Genomic DNA, 21,683 nt, shown 5'->3' with positions numbered 1-21,683 from the left:
GATCTGATGAGTGAGAGGCCATGGTATATTGGGTTGAGATCTGGTGAGTGAGATGGCCATGGTATATTGGGTTGAGATCTGGTGACTGAGAGGCCATGGTATATTGGGTTGAGATCTGGTGACTGAGAGGCCATGGTATATTGGGTTGAGATCTGATGAGTGAGGTGGCCATGGTATATTGGGTTGAGATCTGGTGACTGAGAGGCCATGGTATATTGGGTTGAGATCTGGTGACTGAGAGGCCATGGTATATTGGGTTGAGATCTGGTGACTGAGAGGCCATGGTATATTGGGTTGAGATCTGATGAGTGAGATGACCATGGCATATAGTTGATATAGTTTTCATGCTCATCAAACCATTCAGTGACCACTCGTGCCTTGTGGATGGGGGCATTGTCATCATCTTTTAGGTAATCCGTCTCTTTTTTTTCAGAGATATCATGAAGAACTGCAGAAGATGGCCGCCTCGCTTCGCGTTCCTAGGAAACTATGCAGTTTTTTTTTTTTTTTATGTGTTATTTCTTACATTAGCACCCCAGGTCATCTTAGGTTTCATTACATACAGTCGAGAAGAACTACTGAATATAAGATCAGCGTCAACTCACCATCAGTACGACCAAGAATCTGTTTTCCGTGACGCGGATCCTGTGTTCTGCCTTACAAACAGGTCAACGGAATTGATTCCATGCAGCGAGCCCCCAAAAAAGCGACTTCGTAAAAGAGGGAAACGTAGCGGTCTTCTGGTCAGACTCAGGACACGGGCACATCGCGCACCACTCCCTAGCATTCTTCTTGCCAATGTCCAGTCTCTTGAGAACAAGGTTAATGAAATCCGAGCAAGGGTAGCATTCCAGAGGGACATCAGAGACTGTAACGTCCTCTGCTTCACGGAAACATGGCTCACTGGGAAGACGCTATCCGGGGCGGTGCAGCCAACGGGTTTCTCCACGCATCGCGCCGACAGAAACAAACATCTTTCTGGTAAGAAGAGTGGCGGGGGCGTATGCCTCATGACTAACGAGACATGGTGTGATGAAAGAAACATACAGGAACTCAAATCCTTCTGTTCACCTGATTTAGAATTCCTCACAATCAAATGTAGAACACATTATCTACCAAGAGAATTCTCTTCGATTATAATCACAGCCGTATATATATTATAGCTGGGGATTTTAACAAAGCCAATCTGAAAACAAGACTCCCTAAATTTTATCAGCATATCGATTGCGCAACCAGGGGTGGTAAAACCTTGGCTCATTGTTACTCTAACTTCCGCGATGCATATAAGGCCCTGCCCCGCCCCCCTTTCGGAAAAGCTGACCACGACTCCATTTTGTTGATCCCTGCCTACAGACAGAAACTTAAACAAGAGGCTCCCACGCTGAGGTCTGTCCAACTGCTTCCATCACGTGGACTGGGACATGTTTCGGATTGCGTCAGATAAAAATATTGCTGAATACGCTGATTCGGTGTACGAGTTCATTAGAACGTGCGTTGAAGATGTCGTTCTCATAGCAACGATAAAAAGATTCCCTAAACAGAAACCGTGGATTGATGGCAGCATTCGCGTGAAACTGAAAGCGCGAACCACTGCTTTTAATCAGGGCAAGGTGTCTGGTAACATGACAGAATACAAACAGTGCAGCTATTCCCTCCGCAAGGCTATCAAACAAGCTAAGCGTCAGTACAGAGACAAAGTAGAATCTCAATTCAACGGCCCAGACACAAGAGGCATGTGGCAGGGTCTACAGTCAATCACGGACTACAGGAAGAAATCCAGCCCAGTCACGGACCAGGATGTCTTGCTCCCAGGCAAACTAAATAACTTTTTTTGCCCGCTTTGAGGACAATACAGTGCCACTGACTCGGCCTGCAACGAAAACATGCGGTCTCTCCTTCACTGCAGCCGAGGTGAGTAAGACATTTAAACGTGTTAACCCTCACAAGGCTGCAGGCCCAGACGGCATCCCCAGCCGCGCCCTCAGAGCATGCGCAGACCAGCTGGCCGATGTGTTTACGGACATATTCAATCAATCCCTATACCAGTCTGCTGTTCCCACATGCTTCAAGGGGGCCACCATTGTTCCTGTTCCCAAGAAAGCTAAGGTAACTGAGCTAAACGACTACCGCCCCGTAGCACTCACTTCCGTCATCATGAAGTGCTTTGAGAGACTAGTGAAGGACCATATCACCTCCACCCTACCTGACACCCTAGACCCACTCCAATTTGCTTACCGCCCAAATAGATCCACAGACGACGCAATCTCAACCACACTGCACACTGCCCTAACCCACCTGGACAAGAGGAATACCTATGTGAGAATGCTGTTCATCGACTACAGCTCGGCATTCAACACCATAGTACCCTCCAAGCTCGTCATCAAGCTCGACCCCGCCCTGTGCAACTTGGTACTGGACTTCCTGACGGGCCGCCCCCAGGTGGTGAGGGTAGGCAACAGCATCTCCTCCCCGCTGATCCTCAACACGGGGGCTCCACAAGGCTGCGTTCTGAGCCCTCTCCTGTACTCCCTGTTCACCCACGACTGCGTGGCCACGCACGCCTCTAACTCAATCATCAAGTTTGCGGACGACACAACAGTGGTAGGCTTGATTACCAACAACGACGAGACGGCCTACAGGGAGGAGGTGAGGGCCCTCGGAGTGTGGTGTCAGGAAAATAACCTCATACTCAACGTCAACAAAACTAAGGAGATGATTGTGGACTTCAGGAAACAGGAAACATCGATGGAACAGTAGTGGAGAGGGTAGCAAGTTTTAAGTTCCTCGGCATACACATCACAGTCAAACTGAATTGGTCCACTCACACTGACAGCGTCGTGAAGAAGGCGCAGCAGCGCCTCTTCAACCTCAGGAGGCTTAAGAAATTCGGCTTGTCACCAAAAGCACTCACAAACTTCTACAGATGCACAATCGAGAGCATCCTGGCGGGCTGTATCACCGCCTGGTACGGCAACTGCTCCGCCCTCAACCGTAAGGCTCTCCAGAGGGTAGTGAGGTCTGCACAACACATCACCGGGGGCAAACTACCTGCCCTCCAGGACACCTACACCACCCGATGTTACAGGAAGGCCATAAAGATCATCAAGGACATCAACCACCCGAGCCACTGCCTGTTCACCCCGCTATCATCCAGAAGGCGAGGTCAGTACAGGTGCATCAAAGCTGGGACCTAGAGACTGAAAAACAGCTTCTATTTCAAGGCCATCAGACTGTTAAACAGCCACCACTAACATTGAGTGGCTGCTGCCAACACACTGTCATTGACACTGACCCAACTCCAGCCACTTTAATAATAGGAATTGATGGGAAATGATGTAAATATATCACTAGCCACTTTAAACAATGCTACCTTATATAATGTTACTTACCCTACATTATTCATCTCATATGCATACGTATATACTGTACTCTATATCATCGACTGCATCCTTATGTAATACATGTATCACTAGCCACTTTAACTATGCCACTTTGTTTACTTTGTCTACATACTCATCTCATATGTATATACTGTACTCGATACCATCTACTGTATGCTGCCCTGTACCATCACTCATTTGTATATCCTTATGTACATATTCTTTATCCCCTTACACTGTGTATAAGACAGTAGTTTTGGAATTGTTAGTTAGATTACTTGTTGGTTATCACTGCATTGTTGGAACTAGAAGCACAAGCATTTCGCTACACTCGCATTAAACATCTGCTAACCATGTGTATGTGACAAATACAATTTGATTTGATTTGATTTGAGACTCTACACTTTTTGGAGAACAGAGTTTTTAAATAGAAGCAGAGTATGATAGCTAAGGAGATGGAGTAAATTCAGGCATTTGATTGCAAATGCGGAGAGAGTCAAAAAGAGAAAATAGAAGGCTGTTGTACAAAACTGCTGTCTCCGGATTACATCTTCAAACTAAGGGCAACCATGGCATCCGTGACAGAGAGTGGGAAGCATGTATACGGGTAGAAAAATCTAGCTAGCTACATTTTCAGATATTATACATTTCTAATTGTGTTATTAAGTCATTTTCATTGCAAGTTAAAGCGTACTGTTAGCTAGCTGGCTCTCTAGCTAATGTGTATGATCTGTGTTATATAGTATTATTGATATCTCAGAGCCATTTTCTTTGCTAGTTATAGCCTAATGTTAGCTGGCTAGCTAACATTGAACCTAGTTGGTGGTTAGCTTTAGCTACTTGTAGGTGCAGTATAGTAACGTTATGAGTTGGGATTATGGTTCATTATTTAGCTAGCTAGCTACATGTCTGAACAAAAGACTCCATATGCAAGTGAACCATTTCACTTTATCGTTTATTCTGTATCCTGTGCATGTACCAAATAAATTTTGATTTATTTGATATAGTGTGTGTTTACAAGAGAAGGTAATGTGAAGAACAACATGATTTGCACCAAAGTCAAATTAGCATTTAACGTTAGGACAACGAGACAGTCCAAGTTCAAAAATTATCCTGGAGAATGCCCCGCTTTTATTTCATCACACTCACAACTGTAAACTATTTTCTGTAATTAACTCGCCATCAACTTGTAAATAATGATCTTGTTGTGAGTTTATGTTCCTGTACTAATGTGTATGAATTAGCTAAAGGTAAGACGTTGTCAGCTATATGGTCATACCAAGCCCAAAGGCCGGCAGATAGCGATTTTGAGTCATTTCACCTTACCAGCCAAAGGGAATCTAAGCAGCCGGCTAGCGTATAAACTCACATCCCCTGTGGACTGGTTGGTACATAAAATATTCTCCATTCAGCAAAGACGTCAGTTACCACCTTAACTCGATTTATGTCCCAGATGTTGCACATTGCTTTCATCCAATCATGTTGCTGCAGTCTGTTTTGATAGTTTCACAGTAAATTATTGCTGCAACCTGATTGGCTGAATGTGAAAATGCAACATCCGGTAATAGAAATATCTGCGTGGTGGAAAATGGAGTTTCATAAGGAAACTTTCCCCTGTTTTTTTTCTACCTTCCCGTCAATAAATACATTTAAGGAGGAAAATCGAGGTCTTTGTAAAATGCTTTACACCCTGCTGGCCTATCAAAGCTCTAAATATTCCCCCGGTTGTCACTTCTCCCTAGAGTTATCATAATCCTTATCATAGCATAATGCTCCGTTCCCAATTTGCTAGTTTATTCTGGACTCAGAGTGTGATTGGCAGGCAGCCTATACTATACCGTAACCGTAGGACACACTGGCTGGCTGAGCTCTGTCTGTCTGGCTGATGACAGATTGTGTTCCAAATGGATCCCTGCGGAGTGCTATTGGCTCTGGTCAAAAGTAACACACTATGTAGGGAACGAGGGTGCCATTTAGGAAAAAGAGATTGTTCTGTGACACAAATTGGGTTCTTTCCCACAGAAAGCTGACATTCCCATAACAGATCGCTGGATCTGTGGAGCTGCAAGCTGCAAATGCCTTTCCCTTTTTACCTTTTTAAAACAAGCTGGAAGAATGATTCATGCTGGGAAACAAGGCTGGGAAACGAGTCTGGGAAACAAAACTGTAAAACGAGTCTGGGAAACCAGGCTGGGAAACGAGTCTGGGAAACAAAACTGTAAAACGAGTCTGAGAAACCAGGCTGGGAAATGAGTCTGGGAAACCAGGCTGGGAAATGAGTCTGGGAAACAAGGCTGGGAAATGAGTCTGGGAAACAAGGCTGGGAAATGAGTCTGGGAAACAAAACTGTAAAACGAGTCTGAGAAATAAGTCTGGGAAACGAGTCTGGGAAACAAAACTGTAAAACGAGTCTGGGAAACCAGGCTGGGAAATGAGTCTGGGAAACAAGGCTGGGAAACGAGTCTGGGAAACAAAACTGTAAAACGAGTCTGAGAAATAAGTCTGGGAAACGAGTCTGGGAAACGAGTCTGGGAAACAAGGCTGGGAAACGAGTCTGGGAAACAAAGCTGTAAAACGAGTCTGGGAAACAAAGCTGTAAAACGAGTCTGAGAAATAAGTCTGGGAAACGAGTCTGAGAAATAAGGCTGGGAAACGAGTCTGGGAAACAAAACTGTAAAATGAGTCTGAGAAATAAGTCTGGGAAATGAGTCTGGGAAACAAGGCTGGGAAACGAGTCTGGGAAACAAGGCTGGGAAATGAGTCTGGGAAACAAGGCTGGGAAACAAGTCTGGGAAACAAGGCTGGGAAACAAAGCTGTAAAATAAGTCTGGGAAACAAGACTGTGGCCTTAACAACATTTTCCTGGCACCACTCCACGGGTGAACAGGGCCCACAGGAGGGAGCTGAGCACGCGCCCCTGTGGGGCCCCCATGTTAAGTGTCAGCGGGACACAGGTGTTGTGGCCTACCTTCACCCCTTGGATCTGCCTGTCAGGAAGTCAAGGACCCAGATGCACAGGGAGGGGTTCAGACCGGGGGGGTCGTATATTGATGATTTTGAAAAAGTCACAAAAAAAGGCATGTGCTCTGATCCTTGCACAAGAGACACAACTGCATTGCTGCTCCACTTGTGTGGCAAGTTAGGAGATATCTAATCAGTGGAAGATGGATTTAAAATGACATAATTAATAGTGAAATGAGAAAGAAAGGCTGCTTTGACAAAAAGCCAACAGGTAGGCTCTTATTTAGGATTTCTACTAAATGTAAGATGGTGAGAAGTGCAGTAACATTAATGTCTAGCCTTAATTACCCTCGTTAGCTTCTCTCAGTTTGATAAAGACAGGTACTATCCGATGGGATGATAAATAACTAGGAAGAATTTAGTCTAGTGCGAGTTAACAGCCCTAGATGGGATAGGGCAGTGTAATGGCGATTGTCAATCTGTTGGGGCGGTATGCAAATTGTAGTGGGTCTAGGGTGTCAGGTAATCGGGAGATAGTCATTTAGTTGAGTTACCTTTGCTTTCTTGGGTACAGGAATAATGGTGGACATCTTGAAGCAAGTGGGGACAGACTGGGATAGGGAGACATTGAATTTGTCTGTAAACACTTGAGCCAGCTGGTATGTACATGCTCAGAGGATGCGGCTTGGGAGGCCGTCTGGGCTGGCAGATTTACGAGGGCTAACTCGCTTGCATGTCTTACAACAGCCACGGAGATAGAGAGCACACAGTCCTCATGAGCGGCGGGGGCCCACGTCGATGGCTTGGTGTTGTTTTCCTCAAAGCAGGCCAAGATGGTTTTTAAATTGTCCAACAGTGATGGGTCAGATTCCGTGAATTAGCTGGCTTTCCCTTTAAAATCAGTGATTGTCTGGAGGCCGTGGTTAAATGTGGTGGTTTGCGCTTACAGTTTTGAGCGTTTTTTAAACATTTATTTTATTTAACCAGAAAGGGCTCATTGAGATTTAACATCTCTTTTTCAAGAGCGTCCTACATTCCAGGGTTAGATTGAACAGATATGTAAGTGGTTCAGCTATGAAATCAGCTGCCAGATTTAAAAAGCAGGGATCCAAAAGATCAGGACCTGCAGGCTTTCTCTGATCTAAGGATTTCAGGGCTTTATGTACCACCTGCACTGAGAATGATCAGGACCTGCAGGCTTTCTCTGATCTAAGGATTTCAGGGCTTTATGTACCACCTGCACTGAGAATGATCAGGACCTGCAGGCTTTCTCTGATCTAAGGATTTCAGGGCTTTATGTACCTCCTGCACTGAGAATGATCAGGATCTGCAGGCTTTCTCTGATCTAAGGATTTCAGGGCTTTATGTACCTCCTGCACTGAGAATGATCAGGACCTGCAGGCTTTCTCTGATCTAAGGATTTCAGGGCTTTATGTACCACCTGCACTGAGAATGACAAAAAGCTAAACGTTTGACCAGCTCTCACTGGTTCATCCACACAGGGTTGTACAGAGACAAAGGACACTGAATCAAACAGCCTACCAGACGATACAATTCAGCATTTCAGTTTTGTCATATACAGCAACACTTCAATACACATGCCAGTAATTCATTAACATTACTCTTACCAGACAGACTTAATAGCTTTCCAAAACTTGCCAGGGTCATTCAGGTTATCAGTGGTAACAGACATAAAATATTCAGACTTTTTCTCCCTGAGAAGAAAAGAACACTTGTTTCGTAACTGCCTAAAAATAAGCCAATCAGCATCAGAACATGATTTCCTTGATTTAGCCCAGGCTAGATTATGGTCTTGAATAATACAAGACAGCTCAGAACAAAACCATGGATTAACCCGCCCTTTAACCCTGAACCTGCGGAATGGGGCATGTTTGTTTACTATTTGGAAAAAAACATCATGAAAGAATTTCCAGGCAGTTTCCACATCAGGGATAAGCTCAATCTGCTCCAGTCAAAATAAACAAATCATGAAAGAAAGCCTGCTCATTAAAACAACTTCAAATTTCTCTTACGAATAAAACGTGGGTTTGTCTTAGGAACCTTAGTATTTCTAACAGCAACAACAGCTCAATGGTCAGTTAAATCAATGAAAAAAAACACCAACCGCAGAATACTTATGTGGAACATTTGCCAATATCAAATCAATCAGGGTAGATTTATCTGGGCTTTTAAGATTTGGGAGAGTAGGTGAGTTAATCAACTGGGTAAGATTCATAGAATTACAAAACATTTTTAAATCACCAGACAATGGCTTTAACCAACACCATATCCTTCCTGTTTGGCCCTGTCCAGGGGTGTCCTCGGATGGGGCCAGTGTCTCCTGACCCCTGCTGTCTCAGCCTCCAGTATTTATGCTGCAGTAGTTTATGTGTTGGGGGGCTAGGGTCAGTTTGTTATATCTGGAGTACTTCTCCTGTCCTATTCGGTGTCCTGTGGACCATGCATCAGGACTACCTGACATGATGACTCCTTGCTGTCCCCAGTCCACCTGGCCGTGCTGCTGCTCCAGTTTCAACTGTTCTGCCTTATTATTATTGGACCATGCTGGTCATTTATGAACATTTGAACATCTAGGCCATGTTCTGTTATAATCTCCACCCGGCACAGCCAGAAGAAGACTGGCCGCCCCACATAGCCTGGTTCCTCTCTAGGTTTCTTCCTAGGTTTTGGCCTTTCTAGGGAGTTTTTCCTAGCCACCGTGCTTCTACATCTGCATTGCTTGCTGTTTGGGGTTTTAGGCTGGGTTTCTGTACAGCACTTTGAGATATCAGCTGATGTACGAAGGGCTATATACATACATTTGATCTGATTTGATTTGAGACAGGGCTGAAGCAGGGTCAGGGCTGAGGCAGGGTCAGGGCTGAGGCAGGGTCAGGGCTGAGGCAGGGTCAGGGCTGAGGCAGGGTCAGCCCTGCTGACCAAAACATTTAATCATATTACTCCAGTGCTAGCCTCCCTACACTGGCTTCCTGTCAAAGCAAGGGCTGATTTCAAGGTTTTACTGCTAACCTACAAAGCATTACATGGGCTTGCTCCTACCTATCTCTCTGATTTGGTCCTGCCGTACATACCTTCACGTACGCTACGGTCACAAGACGCAGGTCTCCTAATTGTCCCTAGAATTTCTAAACAAACAGCTCAACCCTGACCCTGCCTCAGCCCTGTCTCATCCCTGACCCTGCCTCAGCCCTGTCTCAGCCCTGACCCTGCCTCAGCCCTGCCTCAGCCCTGACTCTGCCTCAGCCCTGACCTTTCCTCAGCCCTGCCTCAGCCCTGACCTTGCCTCAGCCCTGACCCTGCCTCAGCCCTGACCCTGCCTCAGCCCTTGCTTTGACAGGAAGCCAGTGTAGGGAGGCTAGCACTGGAGTAATATGATTAAATGTTTTGGTTCTAGTCAAGATTCTAGCAGCCGTATTTAGTACTAACTGAAGTTTTTTGGTGCTTTTTCCGGGTAGCCGGAAAGTTGAGCATTGCAGTAGTCTAACCTAGAAGTGACAAAAGCATGGATTAATTTTTCTGCATCATTTTTGGACAGAAAGTTTCTGATTTTTGCAATGTTACGTAGATGGAAAAAAGCTGTCCTTGAAATGGTCTTGATATGTTCTTCAAAAGGGAGATCAGGGTCAAAAGTAAAAAGTAGAAAGTTTGCAGCCATCCACTTCCTTATGTCTGAAACACATGCTTCTAGCGAGGGCAATTTTGGGGCTTCACCATGTTTCATTGAAATGTACAGCTGTGTGTCATCCGCATAGCAGTGAAAGTTTACATTATGTTTTCGAATTACATCCAAGAGGTAAAACATATAGTGAAAACAATAGTGGTCCTAAAACGGAACCTTGAGGAACACCAAAATTTACAGTTGATTTGTCTGAGGACAAACCATTCACAGAGACAAACTGATATCTTTCCGACAGATAAGATCTACACCAGGCCAGAACTTGTCCGTGTAGACCAATTTGGGTTTCCAATCTCTCCAAAAGAATGTGGTGATCGATGATATCAAAAGCAGCACTAAGGTCTAGGAGCACGAGGACAGATGCAGAGCCTCGGTCTGTGGCCATTAAAAGATAATTTACCACCTTCACAAGTGCAGTCTCAGTGCTATGATGGGGTCTAAAACCAGACTGAAGCATTTTGTATACATTGTTTGTCTTCAGGAAGGCAGTAAGTTGCTGCGCAACAGCCTTTTCTAAAATTTTGAGAGGAATGGAAGATTCGATATAGGCCGATCGTTTTTTATATTTTCTGGGTCAAGGTTTGGCTTTTTCAAGAGAGGCTTTATTACTGCCACTTTTAGTGAGTTTGGTACACATCTGGTGGATAGAGAGCTGTTTATTATGTTCAACATAGGAGGGCCAAGCACAGGAAGCAGCTCTTTCAGTAGTTTAGTTGGAATAGGGTCCAGTATGCAGCATGAAGGTTTAGAGGCCATGATTATTTTCATCATTGTGTCAAGAGATATAGTACTAAAACACTTGAGCGTCTCTCTTGATCCTAAGTCCTGGCAGAGTTGTGCAGACTCAGGACAACTGAGCTTTGAAGGAATACGCAGATTTAAAGAGGAGTCCGTAATTTGCTTTCTAATAATCAGTCTCAGCCCTGACCCTGCCTCAGGTCTGACTCTGCCTCAGCCCTGACCTTGCCTCAGCCCTGACCTTGCCTCAGCGCTGACCTTGCCTCAGCCCTGACCCTGCCTCAGCCCGGACCCTACCTCAGCCCTGCCTCAGCCCTGCCTCAGTCCTGCCTCTGACTCAACCCTGACCTTGCCTCAGTCCTGCCTCAGCGCTGACCTTGCCTTAGCCCTGCCTCAGCCCTGACCCTGCCTCAGCCCTGACCCTGCCTCAGCCCTGACCCTGCCTCAGCCCTGACCCTGCCTCAGCCCTGTCTCAGCTCTGACCCTGCCTCAGCCCTGACCTTGCCTCAGCCCTGTCTCAGCCCTGACCCTGCCCCAGCCCTGACCCTGCCTCAACCCTGCCTCAGCCCTGACCCTGCCTCAGCCCTGACCCTGCCTCAGCCCTGACCCTGCCTCAGCCCTGCCTCAGCCCTGCCTCTGCCCTGCCTCAGCCCTGACCCTGCCTCAGCCCTGACCTTGCCTCAGCCCTGACCTTGCCTCAGCCCTGACCCTGCCTCACCCCTGACCCTGCCTCAGCCCTGACTCAGCCCTGACCCTGCCTCAGCCCTGCCTCAGCTCTGACCCTGCCTCAGCCCTGACCTTGCCTCAGCCCTGTCTCAGCCCTGACCCTGCCTCAGCCCTGACCCTGCCTCAGCCCTGACCCTGCCTCAGCCCTGCCTCAGCCCTGACCCTGCCTCAGCCCTGCCTCTGCCCTGCCTGAGCCCTGACCCTGCCTCAGCCCTGACCCTGCCTCAGCCCTGTCTCAGCCCTGACCCTGCCTCAGACCTGACCCTGCCTCGGACCTGTCTTAACCCTGACTCTGCCTCTGTCCCGACTCTGCCTCAGCCCTGTATCATCCCTGACCCTGCCTCAGCCCTGACCCTGCTCCTGCCTCAGCCCTATGCCATTCCTGCCTCAGCCCTGTGCCAGCCCTGCCTCAGCCCTGTGCCAGCCCTGCCTCAGCCCTGTGCCAGCCCTGCCTTAGCCCTGTGCCAGCCCTGCCTCAGCCCTGTGCCAGCCCTGCCTCAGCCCTGACCCTGCCTCAGCCCTATGCCATTCCTGCCTCAGCCCTGTGCCAGCCCTGCCTCAGCCCTGTGCCAGCCCTGCCTCAGCCCTGTGCCAGCCCTGCCTCAGCCCTGTGCCAGCCCTGCCTTAGCCCTGTGCCAGCCCTTAGACACAGAGGAAGACAGCCAGAAAGGAATGTCTGGGCTGTGGCATGCTGAGGCATGCTGAGGGAGGGGTGAGGGAGATGGTGGCACCGAGCCTCAAGCTGGACGAATCCGTTTTCCACCAGCCAGTGGGATAACCACTAGTGGGATAACCACTAGTAATGGAGAGATGAACATCATCCTCAAGAAGGAGAATAATAATCAGTCAGGACACACAGGGGTGAAAGGAGTTTTTACTGTGTTCCTTTCAAGGGGCAGATACACACACATACAGTATGTACTCAATTAGTGGAGTGTGCCACTGATTGAGCAGAAAACTCAAATCTCACATTTTAGAAGATAAAATCACATTTCATCCCATCATGAATAATTTCATATTCAAACATTTTAAATTGAACAACAATTCCACGTGAATCCGATAACTATTTTGGCGTGTTTTGCACCGGTTTAAAATGTTTTGCATTTGATTTGGAACCGGGCTGTCTCCAAGGCGTGAGTCAGGTGCCCACAGCTCTGTCCGAAGAAGAAAGTTGGCTTAAAACAAAAGCATACAATTATCTGTATTGTATTGGATGCTTCCGGGTTGGAGCGAGCGGTCGAATCGGCACTTCGCTCCGCAGGTAGTATAACTTTTCATTACATTTCATTACATTTCATTATAGTACAACGGTTTGATTTGTCTAATCTTAGCAATTTCTTCTTAGCTAGCTACATAGCCGTCTTTGTATCAAAGATAATTGCGTAATTATCGTATTTCGTCGTCCTAACGTAGTCTACACTGCTATCTGCCCGCCAGCTAGCAAACGTCCACCGTCTACCGAATAGCAGCACTGTAGAAACTATTACACTCAACTGAACGACTTGATTAGTGTAGTGTTAGCTAGCTACATAGTTGTCTTTGCTGTCATCATATCCAAGATAATTGTGTAGTTTAGAGTGTGTAGTCTTAGAGTGATTATCTTAATTTAATTTAATTTAATTTAATTTAATTTACCGAGGTTAGCTAGCCAGCTATTTGTCATCCTTAACGTAGGAGACACTGCTAGCTAGCCAACAGCTAGCTCTCCGTTAGCCTCTGGAACTGCCGATCTGCGGCCAACAAGGCAGAGTTCATCTCAGCCTATGCCTCCCTCCAGTCCCTCGACTTCTTGGCACTGACGGAAACATGGATCACCACAGATAACACTGCTACTCCTACTGCTCTCTCTTCGTCCGCCCACGTGTTCTCGCACACCCCGAGAGCTTCTGGTCAGCGGGGTGGTGGCACCGGGATCCTCATCTCTCCCAAGTGGTCATTCTCTCTTTCTCCCCTTACCCATCTGTCTATCGCCTCCTTCGAATTCCATGCTGTCACAGTTACCAGCCCTTTCAAGCTTAACATCCTTATCATTTATCGCCCTCCAGGTTCCCTCGGAGAGTTCATCAATGAGCTTGATGCCTTGATAAGCTCCTTTCCTGAGGACGGCTCACCTCTCACAGTTCTGGGCGACTTTAACCTCCCCACGTCTACCTTTGACTCATTCCTCTCTGCCTCCTTCTTTCCACTCCTCTCCTCTTTTGACCTCACCCTCTCACCTTCCCCCCCTACCTTCAAGGCAGGCAATACGCTCGACCTCATCTTTACTAGATGCTGTTCTTCCACTAACCTCATTGCAACTCCCCTCCATGTCTCCGACCACTACCTTGTATCCTTTTCCCTCTCGCTCTCATCCAACACTTCCCACACTGCCCCTACTCGGATGGTATCGCGCCATCCCAACCTTTGCTCTCTCTCCCCCGCTACTCTCTACTCTTCCATCCTATCATCTCTTCCCTCTGCTCAAACCTTCTCCAACCTATCTCCTGATTCTGCCTCCTCAACCCTCCTCTCCTCCCTTTCTGCATCCTTTGACTCACTATGTCCCCTATCCTCCAGGCCGGCTCGGTCCTCCCCTCCCGCTCCGTGGCTCGACGACTCATTGCGAGCTCACAGAACAGGGCTCCGGGCAGCCGAGCGGAAATTGAGGAAAACTCGCCTCCCTGCGGACCTGGCATCCTTTCACTCCCTCCTCTCTACATTTTCCTCCTCTGTCTCTGCTGCTAAAGCCACTTTCTACCACTCTAAATTCCAAGCATCTGCCTCTAACCCTAGGAAGCTCTTTGCCACCTTCTCCTCCCTCCTGAATCCTCCCCCCCCCTCCTCCCTCTCTGCAGATGACTTCGTCAACCATTTTGAAAAGAAGGTTGACGACATCCGATCCTCGTTTGCTAAGTCAAACGACACCGCTGGTTCTGCTCACACTGCCCTACCCTGTGCTCTGACCTCTTTCTCCCCTCTCTCTCCAGATGAAATCTCGCGTCTTGTGACGGCCGGCCGCCCAACAACCTGCCCGCTTGACCCTATCCCCTCCTCTCTTCTCCAGACCATTTCCGGAGACCTTCTCCCTTACCTCACCTCGCTCATCAACTCATCCCTGACCGCTGGCTACGTCCCTTCCGTCTTCAAGAGAGCGAGAGTTGCACCCCTTCTGATAAAACCTACACTCGATCCCTCCAATGTCAACAACTACAGACCAGTATCCCTTCTTTCTTTTCTCTCCAAAACTCTTGAACGTGCCGTCCTTGGCCAGCTCTCCCGCTATCTCTCTCAGAATGACCTTCTTGATCCAAATCAGTCAGGTTTCAAGACTAGTCATTCAACTGAGACTGCTCTTCTCTGTATCACGGAGGCGCTCCGCACTGCTAAAGCTAACTCTCTCTCCTCTCATCCTTCTAGACCTATCGGCTGCCTTCGATACTGTGAACCATCAGATCCTCCTCTCCACCCTCTCCGAGTTGGGCATCTCCGGCGCGGCCCACGCTTGGATTGTGTCCTACCTGACAGGTCGCTCCTACCAGGTGGCGTCTCCTCACCACGCGCTCTCACCACTGGTGTCCCCCAGGGCTCTGTTCTAGGCCCTCTCCTATTCTCGCTATACACCAAGTCACTTGGCTCTGTCATAACCTCACATGGTCTCTCCTATCATTGCTATGCAGACGACACGCAATTAATCTTCTCCTTTCCCCCTTCTGATGACCAGGTGGCGAATCGCATCTCTGCATGTCTGGCAGACATATCAGTGTGGATGACGGATCACCACCTCAAGCTGAACCTCGGCAAGACGGAGCTGCTCTTCCTCCCGGGGAAGGACTGCCCGTTCCATGATCTCACCATCACGGTTGACAACTCCATTGTGTCCTCCTCCCAGAGCGCTAAGAACCCTGTCGTTCTATATATGACATTTAGCAGACGCTTTTATCCAAAGCGACTTACAGTCATGTGTGCATACATTCTACGTATGGGTGGTCCGGGGAATTGAACCCACTACCCTGGCGTTACAAGCGCCATGCTCTACCAACTGAGCTACAGAAGGACCACTAACATCAAGGCGGTGGCCCGTTCCTGTAGGTTCATGCTCTACAACATCCGCAGAGTACGACCCTGCCTCAAACAGGAAGCGGCGCAGGTCCTAATCCAGGCACTTGTCATCTCCCGTCTGGATTACTGCAACTCGCTGTTGGCTGGGCTCCCTGCCTGTGCCATTAAACCCCTACAACTCATCCAGAACGCCGCAGCCCGTCTGGTGTTCAACCTTCCCAAGTTCTCTCACGTCACCCCGCTCCTCCGCTCTCTCCACTGGCTTCCAGTTGAAGCTCGCATCCGCTACAAGACCATGGTGCTTGCCTACGGAGCTGTGAGGGGAACGGCACCTCAGTACCTCCAGGCTCTGATCAGGCCCTACACCCAAACAAGGGCACTGCGTTCATCCACCTCTGGCCTGCTCGCCTCCCTACCACTGAGGAAGTACAGTTCCCGCTCAGCCCAGTCAAAACTGTTCGCTGCTCTGGCCCCGCAATGGTGGAACAAACTCCCTCACGACGCCAGGACAGCACTAGATGCACTATTGTAAAGTGGCTGCTCCACTGGATGTCATAAGGTGAATGCACCAATTTGTAAGTAGCTCTGGATAAGAGCGTCTGCTAAATGACTTAAATGTAAATGTAAATGTCGAGGCTGTGGGGAGAGCAGGCCTTTCAGAGAGAGAGTGAAGAAGATGAAGATGGCATGAGTAGAGTGATGAAGGGTACAGAGCCACAGCAACCCAATGCCTGGGAACACAAACACACACACCTCACTCACCCAGGTTGTGCTCAGTGAACAACAGCAGATTGATGCTCGAGTTGAAGCTCCCTGGAATAGAAAAGATGCCAATAACCACATCTACTTTAATATAATAAGTTAGCATGCTTGAATTAATCAAATATCACACTTGTATTCATTTGAAATGGAGAGCAGAGAAGAAAGGGTGGTGACTGCAGTAGGTCCTGTGGGATGCTGTGTGATGTGACTAATACAGTAGGTCCTGTACTGTGTGATGTGACTAATACAGTAGGTCCTGTACTGTGTGATGTGACTAATACAGTAGGTCCTGTGGGATGCTGTGTGATGTGAATAATACAGTAGGTCCTGTACTGTGTGATGTGACTAATACAGTAGGTCCTGTGGGATGCTGTGTGATGTGACTAATACAGTAGGTCCTGTACTGTGTGATGTGACTAATACAGTAGGTCCTGTACTGTGTGATGTGACTAATACAGTAGGTCCTGTACTGTGTGATGTGACTAATACAGTAGGTCCTGTGGGATGCTGTGTGATGTGACTAATACAGTAGGTCCTGTGGGATGCTGTGTGATGTGAATAATACAGTAGGTCCTGTACTGTGTGATGTGACTAATACAGTAGGTCCTGTACTGTGTGATGTGACTAATACAGTAGGTCCTGTACTGTGTGATGTGACTAATACAGTAGGTCCTGTGTGATGTGACTAATACAGTAGGTCCTGTACTGTGTGATGTGACTAATACAGTAGGTCCTGTACTGTGTGATGTGACTAATACAGTAGGTCCTGTACTGTGTGATGTGACTAATGCAGTAGGCTGTGTGATGTGACTAATGCAGTAGGTCCTGTGCTGTGTGATGTGACTAATACAGTAGGTCCTGTACTGTGTGATGTGACTAATACAGTAGGTCCTGTACTGTGGGATGTGACTAATACAGTAGGTCCTGTACTGTGTGATGTGACTAATACAGTAGGTCCTGTACTGTGTGATGTGACTAATACAGTAGGTCCTGTACTGTGTGATGTGACTAATACAGTAGGTCCTGTACTGTGTGATGTGACTAATACAGTAGGTTGTGTGATGTGACTAATGCAGTAGGCTGTGTGATGTGACTAATACAGTAGGTTGTGTGATGTGACTAATACAGTAGGTCCTGTACTGTGGGATGTGACTAATACAGTAGGCTGTGTGATGTGACTAATACAGTAGGTTGTGTGATGTGACTAATACAGTAGGTTGTGTGATGTGTCTAATGCAGTAGGCTGTGTGATGTGACTAATACAGTAGGTCCTGTACTGTGTGATGTGACTAATACAGTAGGTCCTGTGTGATGTGACTAATACAGTAGGTCCTGTACTGTGGGATGTGACTAATACAGTAGGTCCTGTACTGTGTGATGTGACTAATACAGTAGGTCCTGTGTGATGTGACTAATACAGTAGGTCCTGTGTGATGTGACTAATGCAGTAGGTCCTGTACTGTGTGATGTGACTAATACAGTAGGTCCTGTACTGTGTGATGTGACTAATACAGTAGGTCCTGTACTGTGTGATGTGACTAATACAGTAGGTCCTGTACTGTGTGATGTGACTAATACAGTAGGTCCTGTGTGATGTGACTAATACAGTAGGCCCTGTAATGTGTGATGTGACTAATACAGTAGGTCCTGTGTGATGTGACTAATACAGTAGGTCCTGTACTGTGTGATGTGACTAATACAGTAGGTCCTGTACTGTGTGATGTGACTAATACAGTAGGTCCTGTGTGATGTGACTAATACAGTAGGTCCTGTACTGTGTGATGTGACTAATACAGTAGGTCCTGTACTGTGTGATGTGACTAATACAGTAGATCCTGTGGGATGCTGTGTGATGTGACTAATACAGTAGGTCCTGTGGGATGCTGTGTGATGTGAATAATACAGTAGGTCCTGTACTGTGTGATGTGACTAATACAGTAGGTCCTGTACTGTGTGATGTGACTAATGCAGTAGGCTGTGTGATGTGACTAATGCAGTAGGTCCTGTGCTGTGTGATGTGACTAATACAGTAGGTCCTGTACTGTGTGATGTGACTAATACAGTAGGTCCTGTACTGTGGGATGTGACTAATACAGTAGGTCCTGTACTGTGTGATGTGACTAATACAGTAGGTCCTGTACTGTGTGATGTGACTAATACAGTAGGTCCTGTGTGATGTGACTAATACAGTAGGTCCTGTGTGATGTGACTAATACAGTAGGTCCTGTACTGTGTGATGTGACTAATACAGTAGGTCCTGTACTGTGTGATGTGACTAATACAGTAGGTCCTGTACTGTGTGATGTGACTAATACAGTAGGTCCTGTACTGTGGGATGTGACTAATACAGTAGGTCCTGTACTGTGTGATGTGTCTAATGCAGTAGGCTGTGTGATGTGACTAATACAGTAGGTCCTGTACTGTGTGATGTGACTAATACAGTAGGTCCTGTGTGATGTGACTAATACAGTAGGTCCTGTACTGTGTGATGTGACTAATACAGTAGGTCCTGTACTGTGTGATGTGACTAATGCAGTAGGTCCTGTACTGTGGGATGTGACTAATACAGTAGGTCCTGTACTGTGTGATGTGAATAATACAGTAGGTCCTGTACTGTGTGATGTGACTAATACAGTAGGTCCTGTACTGTGTGATGTGACTAATACAGTAGGTCCTGTACTGTGTGATGTGACTAATACAGTAGGTTGTGTGATGTGACTAATACAGTAGGTTGTGTGATGTGACTAACACAGTAGGTTTTGTGATGTGACTAATGCAGTAGGCTTTGTGATGTGACTAACACAGTAGGCTTTGTGATGTGACTAATGCAGTAGGTTGTGTGATGTGACTAACACAGTAGGCTTTGTGATGTGACTAATGCAGTAGGTTGTGTGATGTGACTAATACAGTAGGTTGTGTGATGTGACTACTACAGTAAGCTTTGTGATGTGACTAATGCAGTAGGTTGTGTGATGTGACTAACACAGTAGGCTTTGTGATGTGACTAATGCAGTAGGTCCTGTGCTGTGTGATGTGACTAACACAGTAGGCTTTGTGATGTGACTAATGCAGTAGGTTGTTTGATGTGACTAATGCAGTAGGTCCTGTGCTGTGTGATGTGACTGTATATATTCTGTGACCGTAGTACTGTAGGTCCTAGTGGTAGGAATGTTAGACTCACTCTTCCGGGGGTACTCAGGTAGAGGAGCCACCTGGTAGGCACTACAGAGGAAGCTGGGCTTGGGTCTCTCCTTCTCCTCAGCAGACCTGACCTCCCCCTCCCTCTCAGGGGCTGGAGCGTGAAGGAGCACCTCCTGGTCTGGTTCTCCCAGATACCCTTTACTCCCATCCACCATTTGCCTCTCCATGGTCTCTGCGTCTCTCTTGGTCCCCTCCTCTTCAGGCTCCTGGTCCAAATCCTCCATCCTCTCCTCCTCTTCCTCTTCTTCCCGGTCTCCGGCGGTGTTGCTACTCCCATCACTACCAGTCCCATACGTGTGCGCCATGCTCTCCTCGTCCGAGATGATGTCATCAAAGAACTGGTCTTCATCGATGACGTCAGAGGGAGTGGGAGGGATCAGGTTGATGACAGGTGGGGTGAGGAGGCTACCTGTACCTGAGCCGCCAGGTGTGTCAAACAGAATTGAGTCCTCCTCCTCCGCTACCTCTATCTCCTGCTCCTGCATTGCCTCACGCTGCTCCCCCTCACCTGTAATGTATCTCCTCTGGTGTGCCCCACGCTCTTCCTCGCTGGCTGGGCTTCTCCTCTTTGTCTGTTCTCCTCCCGGCTGGTCTCCTACCGGCTGGTCTCCTCCCGGCTGGTCTCCTCCCGACTGGTCTCCTCCCGACTGGTCTCCTCCCGACTGGTCTCCTCCCAGCTGGTCTCCTCCCGGCTGGTCTCCTCTCTGCTGGAGAGGAAGGGAGGACAGAGGTTTCAGCAGTCTTTTCTTCTTCAGTGCCCTGCGGACGGCCGACACAGAGTTGGAAGATGGACTAACAGCACTGAGCATCTGGACTGGTGAAACCTCTTTGGTCAGATTGAAGCTAGGGTTGGCCAGCCCAAGATCCTCCACCGTGATGTGGATAGCACTGGCCTCTCCCTCCCCTGAGATCCCCTGGTCGTCCCCCAGACAAGTCCACTCCAGCTGTGTATCCCTCTCCCCGCTCTGCCCTCTCTGGCTCTGGTCAGGTAGTAGTTCTTTGTCCTCACCTCCCACACAGGAGCAGCAGCAGCACAGCAGCCTGCAGGAGAGATCATGTACATTCTTCCTCCACAGACACAGACGATGCCTTTGAGGACCATGCAACCTCTCTGCAGCCATGTCTTCCCAATCCCAGAAAATAATGGATAAATCCAGCACACTGGTGAACTTGATGTTTCCGAAAATGTTATGGGTTTTATTTTACCAGCATTTCCCAACTACGTCTGTCATGCGTTCCCTGCCAATTCCAATCACTCTGCACATCCTCGGGCAGTCTCAGACCACAAGGAGGCCATTCTTCAGTTTCATCTGATAAGACAATTTCTCTGACACATCAGATCACTCTGCACTCCACTTACCTCAGACAGCCCCAAAAAACAAACAAGGAGGCTGGTATAGTTGCTAAACTAGTGTCTTCTGACATCTGTCTTGTCATGAGCTTGGCAAGCAAGACTATTGGTAAACATTGCCTTGTTTTTCCAGTTTCATCTGATACGCCTTCGTCAATAGTCTGACGGATGAACAGCGAACAGCCACCCACACCTCTGCACTGTGCTCCTGCTCTAACTCTTTGATGGGCTTCACACGCCATGTAAATATATCCTTCTGCAGTCTGTGTTGCTTAGCAAGCAGAGAGGACTAACCTATTCATGTTGCTGCTCTGGGTCAGAGGAACACTTGAAATGAATACCAGTTATAATTAAAAAGGCCTTTCATATGGAAAGCAGGGCTTCATGTTTAGACGTTGTTCTGCTTTAAAAAAAGCCTATGATACCCGGGAAAATAACATCTTAATGAAATTCAGCGTATTATGGATGAACGTACATTTTTTCCCCGCATTAATTTCACGTGGTTACAGGGTTAATTCTCCATAGTTACAGGGTTAATTCTCCATGGTTACAGGGTTAATTCTCCATGGTTACAGGGTTAATTCCGCGTGGTTACAGGGTTAATTCTCCATAGTTACAGGGTTAATTCTCCATAGTTACAGGGTTAACTCTCCATGGTTACAGGGTTAATTCCGCTTGGTTACAGGGTTAATTCCACATGGTTACAGGGTTAATTCTCCATAGTTACAGGGTTAATTCTCCATGGTTACAGGGTTAATTCTCCATGGTTACAGGGTTAATTCTGCGTGGTTACAGGGTTAATTCCGCGTGGTTACAGGGTTAAGTGGTT

At 47.5% G+C, this 21,683-nt stretch overlaps 1 protein-coding gene across 1 annotated transcript in view; it reads right to left on the bottom strand.

The window, feature by feature from the left end:
- LOC124039069 overlaps positions 1-20,624 on the bottom strand; it is a 35,847-nt gene extending 15,223 nt beyond the window's left edge. Inside the window, exons 1-2 of the mRNA XM_046354949.1 lie at positions 19,484-20,624; positions 16,303-16,353 (exon numbers count right to left, since the gene is read on the bottom strand). Of these exons, the coding sequence (XP_046210905.1) occupies positions 16,303-16,353; positions 19,484-20,624 (1,192 nt within the window). The remainder of the gene's footprint in view (positions 1-16,302; positions 16,354-19,483) is intronic.
- Positions 20,625-21,683: the final 1,059 nt, after the last annotated feature.

The sequence above is a fragment of the Oncorhynchus gorbuscha genome, linkage group LG07 (assembly GCF_021184085.1).
Source record: "Oncorhynchus gorbuscha isolate QuinsamMale2020 ecotype Even-year linkage group LG07, OgorEven_v1.0, whole genome shotgun sequence".
Classification (NCBI taxonomy): domain Eukaryota; kingdom Metazoa; phylum Chordata; class Actinopteri; order Salmoniformes; family Salmonidae; genus Oncorhynchus; species Oncorhynchus gorbuscha.
Note: the sequence above shows the minus strand (reverse complement) of the source record. Positions and strands in the feature narration are given on the sequence as shown.